Source organism: Balaenoptera acutorostrata, chromosome 10, assembly GCF_949987535.1.
Source record: "Balaenoptera acutorostrata chromosome 10, mBalAcu1.1, whole genome shotgun sequence".
NCBI lineage: Eukaryota > Metazoa > Chordata > Mammalia > Artiodactyla > Balaenopteridae > Balaenoptera > Balaenoptera acutorostrata.
Window position 1 is genome coordinate 73773383 of NC_080073.1, and position 15744 is coordinate 73789126.

General features: G+C 52.1%; 1 protein-coding gene across 1 annotated transcript; it reads right to left on the reverse strand.

Annotated features, from left to right (window-relative positions):
* Positions 1-221: 221 nt before the first annotated feature.
* PGC (progastricsin) lies at positions 222-8683 on the reverse strand. Its single transcript, XM_007197882.2, has 9 exons — positions 8588-8683; positions 6492-6642; positions 5963-6080; positions 4883-5001; positions 4049-4248; positions 2756-2878; positions 2035-2182; positions 1152-1250; positions 222-396 (listed from the first exon to the last, which is right to left on the reverse strand). The coding sequence occupies exons 1-9, from the start codon at positions 8644-8646 to the stop codon at positions 241-243; spliced, it is 1173 nt and encodes a 390-aa protein (XP_007197944.2). The 5' UTR covers positions 8647-8683; the 3' UTR covers positions 222-240.
* Between the last annotated feature and the right edge of the window lie 7061 nt (positions 8684-15744).

The following is a 15744-nucleotide window of genomic DNA, read 5'->3' on the forward strand; positions in this document are numbered from 1 at the left end:
GAGGCAAATGTGCCCCTGACTCTCATTGTCCCCATTGTCTGAGACCAGGGGCTGCCTTACAGGCCACAACTGCCCTCTAGAAACAACAGGCTGGCCGATATGGAGAAGAAAGATTTATTGTTAGAGAAAGTCCAGAGTCCAGAGAAGGGAGGCTACATGCAGAGAGGAAATGCAGAGAGAACCCCCTGTAGCCTGGGAGGCCCAGAGGGAGAAGGGAGCCCGGGCGTCCAGGCGCTGAGTCTAGGCGGCGGTGGCAAAGCCCACCCTGTTGTTGCCCAAGTCATAGACGGAGTAGTAGGACCTGAGGAAGACGTCCCCAAGGATCCACAGGGGCTGGCCGTTCTGGGAGGGCAGGTAGGTGGCCTCGACCCCCACCATGCAAAAGCTGTCGTCGTTCTGCACAACACAGAAGGGCAACACTCATTCATCCGCTCACACAGTGATGGGGCACTGCTCAGCCCAGAGCCCCAGGCCAGCAGCACAGATGCAGAAACAGGTGAGCCAAAGTTTCTGCTCTTGAGGGCTCACAGACCAACTGAGCCTCCAGAGCCAGAGCCGGGCTGGTGGGGGATTCTGGTGTGGCTGAGGGCAGGCTGCAACAGGCCTCCCTCTGCAGGGTCTCCTTGACTCCCTCCTGTTCCTGATTTGGAGCAGGTCAGCCTGGTGGTAAAGTCTTGGAGCCAGACCAACTTGGGTTCAAACCTTAGCTTCACCCTGACTAGCTATGTGGCCTTGGGCCAGTCACTTAACTCTCTGAACCTCCAAGTTTTTATTTGTAAAATAGAATTAGTATCTCGCTCATTGAATGTTGTGACGAGTAATCAGGGAAATGTAGACAAAGTGCTTCACTCCGTGGCTGACTCTCATAAGTGATCAACAAAGAGTCAGTGCCCCTCCCCACTAATTAATAATAATGATTAATAATAGATGGCACTCTTGCTCTTTCATAGCCTCGTTCCAGAGACGGGGGTTTAGAATCAATGGATGGGGAAAAGAAATCAATGCTGCAAGGCATCAGGAAATGGCGCAAGGTAAGGAGACCCAGCGTTTCTGGCTACCCACCCCTTCCTCCCAGCCCTCACCCCCATCCCCCATCCCCCACCCTCCCGATCGTGTCCCCACTCTCTCAGCCTGCAGGGGCCGGGACTTACATTGAGGATGTAGGAAGTGGGTGGCAGAGGGAACTGCACACCATTGATGATGAACGTGAGGGTGGGCAGGCTCTGGATGTTGCTACAGTCCACGAGAAACTGCAGAGAGGAACAGGGCCCAGGATGCCTCATCTCCCCCCTGAGAGGACCTGCCAACCCCATCACCTCAGCCCCTCCGGACCCGGGCCTGAGCCCCAAGCCTGCTTTGGGACTGGAGGCTGCAACACCAATACTGCTCGTGTTACACAGGAGGACTCACGTGCAGAGGGTGGGATCTGGGGGCACCTGAGCATCTCTCTCACCCCCAAACATGACTCTTGCTTGAATTTCCCCCATGAGAAAGGTTAAATCTACACCCCCTTCTCTGCAAGTGTCCTTTTAAAACACGCAGGTCTGTAGAAAGCATGGCCCATCAGTCCACCAAAGTTAGTGGGAATGCATTAATTAGGCAAACCCTTTGGTGGGCTCAGGAGGGGGCACGGGGCAGAGAGCATGGCCCTGTGGAGGTGAGGGAGCTGTGGACTGAAGGGTTATCCCTTGTCACTCATGGGCTTGGCAGCACAGTCTAGTTATTTCCCTCTTACTGCAAAGCCCGGCAGGTGTGTAACCTGTTTCTGCTAAGGGGCTGAAGCTCAGAGGAAATTCTGCCTAGTAGTGACCTCCCCACACCCTTTTAGCACAAGCATCTGGCTCCCCTGGATCAGCCTTCAGGCCCCCAGCCAGCTCCCAGCCCCAGTCATCCTGCGGCCCCCACCTCCAGTGCCTGGGAGCAGCGAGAAGCAGGGAGGCCAAGAATCAGGCTATTCCTGTGCTCCCAGGAAAAACCATAAATGCCCCCTGGCTGGCCTCCCCCAGGGAAGGGGCACACCTCCGCCACACGCACCTGTCCATACTGGTCCTCCTTGGCCCCTGTGGCCTGCAGAAGGGAACTCATGAACTGCTGGGGCACGGTGAGCAGAGACGTACCAGTGTCCACGATGGCCTGGCAGCCCTGGGAGCACCAGCCTGTGGCCTGGTCACCAATGAGGAACCTGAACGGTGAGGAGATGGGCGGCCTCAGCACCTCCCAGCTCAGGGCAGCTAGGGGATGAGCTGCAACCACAGAATCAAGGTGCACCTCTGGAAGATAAGGACTCTGCAGAGGTCAATCCAGCCATCCTCCTGCCTCATACCAAAGCCTGTCAAAGGCCACCTAAATGGCCTTGGAATCTCTTTCTAAAGAGTTCCAAGGATGGTTCTAGAAACACTGAAGGCCAGGGTTACTGATTCATTGTAAGTACTTTGAGCAAATTAGTCCCTCCCCCTCACACACCCCAGTTTTCTAATGTATAAGCCCCTAAGGTTGGACTACAGGGTCCAAATTGTCTGGGATTCCCAGTCCTGCCCCTTCCTATGTTGTCCCCACCCCACCCTCCTTCTCCAGGCCGACCTGGGCCTTGAAACCCCAGCTGAGGGCAGCTGTGGCTTTGCAGGCGCAGGTCTCTGGGGTCCTCTGTCCCCCCCCCCGACACCCGACAGTGCCCGGATGTGTGTGTGTGACATGAAGTGCCTCAGAGCCTGCTCCGAGGAAGTGCCCACACCCCCAGGGCCCACCACAGACTCACTCCTCAATGCCAATCTGCCAGTACAGCTCCTGGGTGACGGGGGCCCAGTAGATCTGCCCCGTGTACAGGCTGCTGTCCACACCCCCGAAGATGACTGCTCCCCCGTCCTGAGAGCCCTGCTGGCTGCAGGACGTAAAGCAAAAGTGAGTCAGGGAGTGGCTGTGGAAAAGGCAGGAAAACAGAGGTCCTGCCCTGGCTCCAGACTGGGGCTCCCTGAGGAACAGCTGTGTCTCCCTTCAGACCGGAGCTCCCTGAGGGAAGAGGTTGTGTCCCCCACCCACCCACCCACCCCCGCCGCCCCAACTGGAGCTCAGACTTCCCAGTGCCTCAGGCTCCCAGGTGCTGCTGCTTCACCAAGCGCTGCCTCTGGGGAAGGCTCTGGTCGTCTGGCCCCCCACCCTGCCACACACCATGTTCTCCATGCCCTTTCACTTTGTGCTGCTGGTGGAGCGTGTCCACGGGAGCCTGACCCGGGCCCAGCTTGTTATTTTTCTGCTGAGATCGGAGGGAGGTAGGGCCCAGGTGGAGGGGAGGGCAGGGCCTCCCCTGTTAGACAGAAGACGAACCTGAGCGTGGAACTGGGCAGAGCTCCTACAGGCTAAACTCAGAGTACTTGTAAACAGAGGCCAGCCACCGTCGTAACAGGATAACGTGGTTGAAAGATTCAAATGACTAAGCCCCAGAGAGTAGATATTGACTATCTCTAGAAGGTAGTTGTCTAATTCTGGAGAGGAAAGAAAGTCCATCCCCGGCCACACGCTACGCGCCCCCACCCCTCCTACTGCCTGGCACCGGGGCCCATCCACATAAATCACTGAGTTGGCTCGTGTTTGTGGTAAGAATAACAACTTGTTAGGAGTTCATGGTGGACCTAGACCAGAAGACTCCAGGACCTGGCTAGAACAATAGATCAAAGGAGATGAAGCAATAGATTTCTACACAAAAGAGGTGTCCAGGTAGAAAACATTTGGTCAGAAGGAAATGAGCTAACTGGGGCTCTGGGCAGGAGGTAAGCCCAAGAGGTATGGAGAAGCAGTAGCAATGCTCAAAGAAGAGTTCAGCCGGAGGAAGGAGAGATACTGTCGTGGCCAAGAAATACAAAGAAGAGGCCGAGTGGGCAGGGACAGATGCAGGGGTTGGGGAGGGGAGGAGGAAGAGTCAGAAGCCCAGGAGGAAAGGCCCTGCCAAATATGCCTGCTGGGAGGCCTTCAAATCCCAAAGTGTTGAACCTCAGCCATCCAGGGCCACGGGGGCAATGGGCTGGGAGCTGGGGACCGCCAGGTGGTTCCTTACCTGCTGAGGTAGAAGCTGAAGACTGGGCTGGTGAGGGCACCCTCCTGCAGCATGCCCTGCAGGGCGGTGGTGGCCCTGCCCATGGACAGGGCAGGGTAGGCCATGCCCATGATGCCATCGAACTTCGCATAGAGGAAATTGGTACCCGGCTCGTTCTCGCTCAGGCCGAACTCCTGGTTGGGGACCTTGATGCCCTGGACCTGGAGGGGAAACAGAGGATGGGAGGTGACGAGTGTAACTCCACCCACCTCCCCCAGGCTCCCCCTCCTCCGACCCCTCAAGGGTCTGTTCTTCATCCCTCCTTTGTTTCTGCTGCTTCTCTTCTTGACACGTTTGCAAAAGCCACTTTCTCTTCCAAGAAGCCATCCCTGACTGCTGCAGCATTCCCCACCCCAACCTTCTTCTTCCCGAGGCTTTAAGTTCCTTAAGGACCAGGTCATCGCAACCATTGTGGTGCCCTCGGTGCCCGGCACATAATGGCCCGCAGTGAGGGTTCAATGAGTGAATGGATGAGCTTTTTTTTTTTTTTTTGGCTACGCCTTGTGGCATGCGGAATCTTAATTCCCCGACCAGGAATCAGACCCATGCCCCCTGCAGTGGAAGCACGGAGTCTTAACCACTGGACCACCAGGGAAGTCCCTGGATGAGCCTTTATTGTACTGATTTTCTGGCCTGTACGGTAGAGCACGAGGTGTTTCCCATATTTTCCAGGGCCTCCATCTAAGTCTCCCCATCAGACTGTGAGAACTTGGAGGTTAGAACCCAGCTCACAGCCCCGGACTACCTTCCCCACATCTGGGGGTAGGGACGGGGGCAGCCGGCAGCATCACTCACTGTCAGAGTGTCATAGCCGAAGAAGCCGGTGAGGCTGCCACTGCCATACTGCAGGGAGAAGGTCTGCCCATTGCTGAAGTAGGTGGAGGACAGGCTGGGGTTGAAGCGGGTGTGGCTGGCTGCAAGGGAAGGAAAATTTGGGAAGTCAGGCTGGCCCACTCTCAGGCCTGCCGGGCTGCCCACCTGTCTCCCAGCCTGGGCTCACATCCTGGGGCCTCAGCACTCCCCCACGCCCCACCCCCCAACGGCCACTGAGTCAGGTGGTGGCCAGCTGACATTCCTGGCATGGGAAGACCCACAAGAACTGGCCAGCCTTGACTCCAAAGCCCCCTCTGACCTACAGAATCTTGAGATGCCCTAGGATGGTGACCTCCCTATGGGCAGGTTATATAGAATCTATTCATCTCCCTGACCCCCAGCAGATCTCCTGACACATGGCGAGTGCCGAGAAATTACTCGTTGGATGAAGGAGTGAATGAACCTCCAGGGCATCTGTGCGTTCCCTGACCCTCACCTCACCCCGAGGAGAAGCTGGCCACACCAGGATCCTGAGATAGCCTAGGATGGGGCCAATGAGGGACCTTCTGGACTAGAGGTGTCAAGACCCAAACCCCAAGGCTTTGGCAGGGACCAAGGCAGCCCTAGGAAGTGAACATCTCCTGTCTCCAAATACAACTACAGGGAGGGGACCACATCTATATCCTTCTCCCGTGTCCCTTGAGATACTCAGTAAAAACTTAGTAAATCATGGGGTGGAGTAGCATAGAAAGAGTGTTGTAGAGTGGAGTAGGATGGAATGGCATTGCCCAGAGCAAACAGAACGGAGTGGAGTGGGCTGGGCTGGGCTGGAGTAGGTGAAGGGATATGTATTGGTGAGCAGGGAAAGCAGAGGTGCCACCCAGCTCCATGGCCAGCTTCTTCCCTCTGGCTTGGGCATGTGCCATGTGACCCTGGACAAGTCCCTGGTCCTTTCCAGAACTGAAGCTCTCCCCAGCAATCTTTATGAAGTGCGGCCCCTTCCCAGAGGGTGTCAGTGCCCTGCCCTGCCAGCCGCCCTCCCCTGCCCAACCTAGCACTCACTGCAGGCCTGGCTCTGGCAGTAGACAGAGGGCACCCACAGGTTGGAGGAGCCAGTATCAAAAAGGACCAGGAAGTTCTGTGGTGGGGTCCCGATGCTGATCTCACCAAAGTAGGCAGCCTGGGCGGGGGAGGGGGGACATGGGCAGGCTGTTAGCTCTGGTGGGATCCAGGGACCATCAGGCCCAGCCTCCTCCACGGACAGAGTGACAGAGTGACCAGCCCCACAGCCCGCACCAGAAGCAGGGTCCCAAGCCTGCCCTCCACGCTCGCCCAGAACCCACAGACCTTCGGTCCAAGCCTGCCCGGGGCAGCTGCAAAGGTCTCTGTGGACTCAGCTGCCAGGTCAGCAGGGGCCCCTGAGTGCTCTGCCCGCCAATGAAGTCTCCGGGCTGGCAGGTCTGAGAGACGGGGGCAGGCCCAGGGGCCGGGTGGGAAGGTGCAGAGAGGAAGGGCGCAGCTCACAGCCCAGGCCTGGCCCTCGGCCTTTGGCAGCAGGGAGAGGGGAGCCCCGGGGAGGGTCAGGACTCACGTCCATGTAGTCCATGGGCTCGGAGGCCACGCTGAAGTCATTAAAGCGGTACTTCTGGGCGGGGTCGTACTTGTGGGTCCTCAGGAAGTCCTCCAGTATCCCCTTCTCCTTCATGGTCTCACGGATGGACTTTAATTTCTTCACGGGGACTCTGCAGGAGGGCTGGGGTCAGGGCAGGAGCTCCCTCTTTCCTACAGAGGCTCTAATATCCCAATCTCTCTCTCTCTCCATCTCTAACTGTTTGCCTCAGGCTCCCTGCCGCTCTGTCCCCCTGTGTCTGCGGCTTGTACGTGTCTGTGTGTCTCCCTCTTTCTCCATCTCTGTCTCAATCTCTGGTTCTCTCTGGCTCTTTCTCCCTCTGCCTCTCATTTTCTTCCTCTCTCTTTCTCTTTCTTTCAAAACTCTTCTCAGGACTTGTTCTGAGACTCAGAAAACAACTGCCTTCACCCATGCATGCCCCCACCCCATCTCATGGGTCCTCATCCCACCCTGGTCCTCCACTCTCAGATATCCCATAAACACTTTCCCAGGCAGGGGAGAGGAACTTCAGACATTACCCTTTGTAGGATTTGCACATTTTTGTTCTGTTTTGTTTTGTTTTTGTTTTTGTTTTTTTTGGCTGTGCCGTGTGGCTTGCGGGATCTTAGTTCCCTGACCAGGGATTGAACCCGTGCCCTCAGCAGTGAAAGTGCGGAGTCCTTAACCACGGGACTGCCAGGGAATTCCCAATTTGTGCATTTTTAAAAAAGGTTTCAGAGGGACTTCCCTGGCGTCCAGTGGTTAAGACTCTGCACTTCCACTGCAGTGGGAGCGGGTTCGATCCCTAGTCAGGGAACTAAGATCCCACATGCTGCGCAGTGTGGCCAAAAAAATAAAATAAAAGTTTCATAGATGGCAAAATTCACCCCAAAGAGAGTCCTCTGCTACAGTGGCTGTCAGGCACCTGGTGCTGGCTGGCTGTGACAGAGCACAGGCCCAGGGGAAGAGCACTAGACTGGAGACTCAGAAGACAGGCTCCTAGTTCCGCCCCTGCAGCTACTTGTCTGGCCTGGATCATTCATGCTCCTCTCAGGATGCAGGGACAGTGGGGAGGTTGGCCTGGGTGGTCCGGAGCCCAAATCAGCTCTGGAACTGTATGTACTGAATTATGGGTTTCTGCCCACGTCCTCCCAGACCTGCTTGCTGCCATTGCCTAGGGGTCTCTGCGGGTCCACCCAGGCCTTGTTCCAGGCTCCAGAATTCCTGCTGCTTTCACTTCTTTCCCCATCTCTTCCCCATTCCCTCAAGACCCTTCATTGTCCAGAAATTCTCTGCTAAACCCATTCACCTTGAGCTATGAAGGCTGATGGTTGCTTCACCCCATCACAGCTACAGAATTTGCATATTCAAAGAAGTTTCTGAGAGGAGCCATCTCTTCGCCAAAAAATCACTCTTTAGTGGTAGAATAGCAGGCAGTGTGGCAGGCCAGGAGTCCTGATGTCCTGTGAGCTGTGCCGCCTCATTCCCTATCCCCTGACACCTCAGAGTATAGAGATTACATGACTGGTGTTTCTGCTTAGATGATTTTGACGTCTGCCAAATAAGTTGGGGGCCTTAAGGAAAATACCAGCAAACGTCTCCCTATCTAGAAATAATTGTACCGGCCGTTCAGCGTCTGCTTGGGTGGTAGTCATCCCTATTCTCCCTGTTTCCGATCCATCTTTTCTCATCAGTGGGGGAAGGGATGGTGCTTCTCCCTTTGACTGGAAGTTCCCTGAAAGCAGAGGCCATATCTCCTCCCACCGCTGAGTCCTGTCCTACACCGATTCAGGGAGCCTTCCCTGTCCAGAAGTCCCAGAGCAGAGGCAGATCATCCAGAGAGCTTCCTTGTCCCTTCCAACATGTGAGGATAGCAAAAAGATGGGGGTATATGAACTAGGAAGCAGGTTCTCGCCAGACACCAAATCTACAGGCACCTTGATCTTGGACTTCCCAGCCTCTAGAACTTTGAGAAATAAATTTCTGTTGTTTATAAGCCATCCAGTCTATGGTAGTTCATTTAAAAAAAAAAAAAGGCTGCCCAGGCTCCTGCCCCAGCAGCCAGGCCCCAGACTCACTTGATCACGGCCGCCTCCAAGGTCTGGAGGCAGACCAAGGCCACCACCATCCACTTCATGATGCCGATTCCCGGCTGGCCACAGCAGAGAAGCAGCTCAGAGTTGTGGCGTCAGAGTGGAATGAAGGCCTGAACACTCCTTCCTCCTTTATACCCTGAGGACCCGGCCCAGCCCCTGCCTCCCTGCCCTGCACCAGCATGACCTCAATCCCAGGCGTACCCTGGGCTCCACGTATCAGTTGTTTCTGTGTGTTTTCCCTTGTGAGGGTGGCTGCAAAGGACTTTTCATCTTATTGACTTTTCAGTACAAGCAGTGGAGGCCAGGAGGTGCGAGCGATAAGAAATCAAAGTTGCCGTAAGATGGAGCGGCAACTATGACTTCTTGTGCAGGAACCAGAGGTATGAGGTAAGCCTTTTAGGGTGAGGGCCAGAGGAGGGCAGAGTGAGGGCCGTAGGATCTATAGGCAGGTTTTTCATCCTCAGTACTTCTGACACTTTCAAACAAAAAACTCTTTGCTGTGGACACTGTCCTCGGCATTGTAGGATGTTTAGCAGCATCCCTGGCCTCTACCCACTAGATGCCAGCAACAGTCCCCCAGTTGTGACAACCACCAGTGTCTGCAGGCATTGCCAAATGTCCCTTTCGGGAGCAAAATTGTTGAGAATCGCTGGTCTGTAGGCGATGCACTCAGAGATTCTGACTTCAGTCCTGGTTCCAGCACCCCCAACCCCTTGGGGGATGCAGTTAGGAGTGTCTGGGGGTTGATGGGGTCAGTAGCTAGGATGATGGTAATGATAGTGGTAGTGGTGAGCGTGATGCTGACGGTGGTGATGATGGCGGTATTGTTAGCACAGATGCAGATGGTGGGGCTGGGTTGCCAGTGGCTGAAGTCAGAGCTATTGGGGGCAGCTCTGGTCAAATAGGACATTTGGAGAAATTCTCATCATAGTTCAGCAAGCACTCAGGACACACCCACAGAGTAAGCCGCACTGGCTTCTGGTTGTGCCACTGGCACTGATCTGTAGCAACAGGAGGCCTGGGCAGGGGCATGGGAGGAGGGGACATGCCGGCCCCTGCTTCTGTTCTTCGTTGTCTCTCTTCTTCTGTTCCACTGAGACTCTGCCCATGTCTTTTTTTTTTTTTTGCCTCACTGTGCAGCATGAGGGATCTTAGTCCCCTGACCAGGGATCAAACCCACACCCCCTGCATTGGGAGCATGGAGTCTTAACCACTGGACCACCAGGGAAGTCCCTGCCCGTGTCTTTAGTTGTCCTAAAACACCTGTGTCCCCCATTACCCTCTTCCCCAGCTCTCGTCTGTCCTCGTTCCTGCTCCCGAGCCTGATCTGCCGTGTCCTCTGTCCCTCATCTCCGGGTCCTGCCTGCTTCCCAGCTACAAGCTTCTCATTGCCTGAGGTGACCTGGAGCTGGCCCAGCTCCCGCCAACCTGGCACTGGAGAACTCTCCATTCTGGGGTGAGTGGAAAAAGTCCCCACACCAGTACCCTCTCTGCCACCTCACCCCTCACTCAGGGCTCCAAACAGGCAGAGCCCCAGGCAGAAGGCCAAGACCCGGCCTGCCAAACACCGATATAATCCAGCCCGTGGGGACTTTCCACTCTGGCCACCTCCACCCACTGCCCAGCCAGAGCCCTGGAGTCTCCCCTGGCCCTGGATGGAGGAGGGGAGGGAGGGCACTAGAGGTCCACCCGGGCCTGGCACAGAGAGGGAGGTACCTGCCTGGCTGTGTCTCAAGGCCAAATCAGCTCCCATTCCTCCCTGCAGTCTCCAGGGACACTGGAGTGGGAGGCAAGGTAAGGAGGGAGTGCTTTCCCTGGGGTGGGGGAATCGCAGGTTTGGAAGATCAGGCAAAAGAAACTCATAGGATCCTTGGAATCTTGCCACATCCTGTGAATATAGCAGAATCCATGGGGTCCCCTAAGTCTTGTGAGGCCAACCAGACTCCACAACATGGCCCTCCAGGGACCCTTTCCTTATCTGGCGGGACCCAAGGAGTCTGATGGCTGTGGGCTAACTGTCCCCAGACCCCAGTCACACCACATCCCTTCTGAGTATCCCTGGCCTACTGCATTGAGCCAGGGTACCCTGCTTGGCAGCCAGGCCCTGGGGCTTTGCTGCCCCGCCTACCCAACCTGACCTGACAGCTCAGTCAGTCCCCTCGGTGTCCCCATACATCCTAAGTCCTTGTCTGCCCTGGCTGCCCCGCCACCAACCAGCCCCCCCTCCCTGGAAAGCCCACTTCTCTTCCTTCTACATGTCCAAGTTCTGCCCATCCTTCAGGACCTCTCCTCCTAGAGCCAGGCATGTACAGAGTCTGAGGACACTTTAGAAGTCATCCAGGGCTACCTCCCACCAAGGACAGGAGCCCCAGTAAGCCTGACCCACTGGCTGCCCACCAAGTTCATCTTCTACCCCTAAACACTGCACACCCAGCTGGTGCCCTCCCCTTAGTGCCAGATCACACACTGTCTAGGATTGGTCTCCAGTTGTCTCCTGGTGTACGTTTCCTCACTCCATAGACTAGAAACTCCTAGAAGGCAGAGATTGTGGCTTCCACCTCCCTGGGCTAGGCCCAGAGCTCAGGAAATCCTGAACACTAGTTGGAGCCCATGGGATTGTTCTCAATGGGTCTTGGTTATATCTCCCACACCCCATTATCCCAGTGCTCTGATTTCCACCCCACACTCTAAAGGGATCGTGTCAAAATCCAGGGCCTGGAGTCCTCTCATAGTGATGGTTTCCCAGGAAAGAGGCATTTTCTCATCACCCTCTGGTCTCCTCTCCGTCTAAGCACCACCTGCCTCAAAACTCATCAAAGGCTCCCTGTGGCTAATTAAATAAAATCCAAACTCATCACCCTGACCTTGAGGACACACTCAGGCTGGCCCCTTCCTGCATTTCCACACTCATCTTCCACTACTAACCTACACATGCTCTGTGCTCCAGCCATAGCAATCTCCTTGCTTTCTCCCAGGAGGCCTGTTATTTTCCAACCACCGTGCCTTTATCCATGCTGTGGTCTCCATCTGCAATACCCTTCCCAGCATCTCCACCTGCAAAATCTCCTCATCCTTCAAGACCCAGTACAAAGGCCATAAAGCCTTCCCTACTGGGCCCACCTACCCTCAAACTGGCCCCTATTGTGGAGGACTTTGCTTTTCCTCCCCTTATGGTATTTATTTCATACTGTCTTATATCCCAGTGACTTGCCCCAAATCCTATCACTTGTAACTAAAAGAAAAGGTCTTTTCCCTCACCTGGCTCCTTAAACAGCTCATTCACCTTTCAGAGTGACTACAAAAGTGACACTGATTGCTGGGAGTGTCTCAAGAAGAGATGGCAGCTACTAGCATGCACACTGCCACTGCTAATCCTTCACCCATGGCAGACATCGCTAATCAAACAGATCACTCTCTTTCATGGTGCTGAGACATGGCCTCAGGATCCTTCCCAATCTAGTGTTCATATACCCATTCTCAATTTTGAAATGACAATCCCTGAGTCCTTTAATGGAGGATTTTTTTTTTTTAATTCTGGATACTAAATTTCATTTAAATTCTGTACATATACTACTTTTTAAAAAATCAAAGTGACATGAAACTACAATTATTTGCACCATTCTGAATTACAAAATTATATTCTAGCTCCTAATGTACACACTGAGATTTTAACATAGCTGTAATCAGTGTGTAAATACTACTTCTGTTCTGTTCTTGTTACTGAAGATTACTATATACACACTTCCATGAATTGAGATAGGCCACATTCTTATTACTCTTGGTGGCTGTACAGTGCTCTATCATCTTGGTAGTAGCATTACTTAGCCCTATTCATTTGGGTTGATTCTAATTTCTCATTTCTATCAATAGTAATTGGGCACAAAATAAACATCAACCAAAGAAAGAGAGTAGTGAGCTCCTCGTTATCAGCATCATTCAAACAGAGGCTAAAGGAGCACATTTTGAGGAATCCTGGAAGTGGGGTCTCTTGCAATGGGTGTGAGATTGGACCAGGGATCTGAGTTTCACTGTGTATTCTAACCCCTGAATTAAGTTTACAGAGCTAAGAGACCTCACCTCAGATCCCAGGACAGGTACTTTATAAACCTTAAGTCTTCGGCAGCTGTCTACATGAATTTTAGTTACGGCTTCGGCTATTATCTTGGTTTTTTAGTTTTTTCCTTAAAATTTGTGTGTTTTATACTTACATCATTATATTGGTTTAATCAAACTTATTGGGGGCAAACTGGAATGGAGGGTTTTTTTTTCAAGTTCAAGGATTTATGCTTTTTTTTTCTTTTTCTTTTGATATAGTTTTTGAATTACCAAAAAGTTACATAGTACAGAGAGTGCCTGTACACCTTTCATCCAGAATTCCCTAATGTTAACATCTTACATCATAACCATAGTACAATGATCAAACCCAGGAAATTAACCCTGATCTAATACTATTAACCAATTTATAGACCTTATTTGAATTTCACCAGTTTTCCCACTAATGTCCTTTTTCTGATTCAGGATCCAATCTAGGTCCCCACATCACATTAATTTTCATGTCTTAGTCTTCTCCAATCTGTGACAGTTCCTTGGTTTTTTTTGTTTTTGTTTTTTTTTTTTTGTCTTTTATGACCTCGCTACTTCTAAAAAGTGCTGAGCAGTTATTTTGTAGAATGTCCCTCAGTTTAGGTTATTCTGATGTTTTCTCATGGATGGCATGCATTTTGGAGCAGGAACCATGGAGGTGATATATCCTTCTCAGTGCATGATATCAGGAGGTATCTGATATGGATGGGTCTCATTGCTGGTGATTTAACCTTAATTACTTGGTTAAGGTGAGGTCTACCACGTTTCTCTACTGTACAGGAACTGTCTTTCCCTTGATAATTAATAAGTATCTTCTGGGGAGACACTTTGAGACTACGCCAGTGTCCTGTTTTTCATCATTCTTCTGCTCACCAATTTTAACATCTGTTATTGGTCCTTGCTGGCAACAGTCATTATGGTGGTGCTTGCCTAATGGTGCTTTTCTATGTCCATCATCCCTTCTACATTTATTAATTAGAACTCTGCTGTAAGGAAGAGCTAGGTTCAAGGTTTTGAAATGGACTCTTCCTCCCCTACCAAAATATCCCATCATCGACGTTGTGCCAAGCAGGGTACTTTATATTTGTTTAATCAGGCAACCTCACAACAACCCCACTAGGTAGGTTACCTTATCCCCATTCAATAGTGGAGTCCATTTTATCTGTCTGTATCTCAAACAGCTGGAAATTGATCCCTGTGTGTATAAATGGATAGACAGGCTGATTGTTTTTTCTCTGGTCTATTGATTGATGTACCCTTGCTCAAAGACAGCAGCTTGCTTGTCTGCCTGAGGTGGAAAGGGGGATGCATTGGATGGATGGCTAGTCATATATTGCAGCCCAGCTGCAGGAAGAGGAAGGATGGGGCAGAGCCTCAGGGGTCAACTGAAATTTGGGATCCAAACATCATCAGGACCTTTGCTTCTCATTCCTGCTTCCCTTCTCTCTCTCTCTCTCTCTCTCTCTCTCTCTCTCACTGTAGGCTGCCTTTCTCCACATAACTGACCATCAGAATCCGAGTTTTACATTTCCAGAGGAAGAATGAAACCAAAATTCCCAAGAAAGCTCTCTGATTAGCCCATCTTGGGTCAAATGCCCACTCTTGGACCAACCAACTGTGGCCAGCAGGCAGAGCCCTGTAAGAATTTGACGGTTCCCTCAGGAAGCCTTCTGAAGACTTTAGACAGGAGAAGTCCCCAAAATAAGTAAGGGGATGTTTCTGGGCAAACAATCAGAGATGTCCATGCAGATTTATTGCTGATGACCTATGGACCCTACTTAAAACTCTTCATTCACGTCTCTTTGTATATATTTAAGAATGTGATGCTGATGTGTGACATGGAATTGACTTTAGGAGACCAATCTCCACCACTTGTTGACCATTTGACCCCAATAACTCACTTACCCTTTCGACCCTGAGTTTCCCTGACTGTAAAACAGGGATAATCATCTGCCCCTCAGGGTTGCTAGAATAATCCAATAAAACCATGGTTATTAAAGTGCTAACACAGAGCAAGCCCTCAATAACTATCAGCTGAGTCAGAATCTTTTTCTTTAAAGTGGGCAGGGGGCTGGGGACAGGGGCTGAAGAGGAAAAGGGACCTCTGGTTAGCGCCGATGATGTTCTGCTTCTTGACCTGTGTTCCGGTCACGTGGATCTGTGAGAAGTCAGTACTGGATACTCATGATACGTGCACCTTTCGGTATGTATGTGTATTAAACATCAGTTAAAAGTCTTATGTTAAAAAAATTTTTTTTTAATTTATTTTGCTTTATTTTTGTCTGTGTTGGGTCTTTGTTGCTGCGCGCAGGCTTTCTCTAGTTGCGGCGAGCGGGGGCTACTCTTCGTTGCAGTGCATGGGCTTCTCATTGCGGTGGCTTCTGTTGTTGCGGAGCACGGGCTCTAGGTGCATGGGCTTCAGTAGTTGTGGCGCGTGGGCTCAGTAGTTGTGGCTCGCGGGCTCTAGAGCGCAGGCTCAGTAGTTGTGGTGCACGGGCTTAGTTGCTCTGCGGCATGTGGGATCTTCCTGGAACAAGGAATCGAACCTGTGTCCCCTGCATTGGCAGACGGATTCTTAACCACTGCGCCACCAGGGAAGTCCCTAAAGTCACATTTTAAAAAGAAGGAAGGGAATTCCCTGGTGTCCAGTGGTTAGGACTCTTGCGCTTTCACTGCGAAGGGTTCGGGTTCTATCCCTGGTTGGGGAACAAAGATCCCGCAAGCCTCACAGCACAGCCAAAAAGAAAAAAAGAAAAAAAGAGGAGGAGGAGAAGGAAAAGGAGCAAGTAGACAGAACACCTGTCCTCAGAGACCCCCCCCCCCAAAGATGAAGTGGGAGGCAGCCCCAGCTCAGGGAGTCCCAGGCTGATGTGGGCAGTGCACCTTCACCCGGGCTAACATTGTCCACAAGAGTAGAGAAGCAGAGATGATTTCAGGTGCAACGAGGATGAACATGTCTTTTCCACATAGCTGTGTATCTATTATCATATTTTTTTTTAAACTTTTTTTTTTTAAAAAGGGATTCCTTTATTTTTATTATTTTTATTATTTATTTA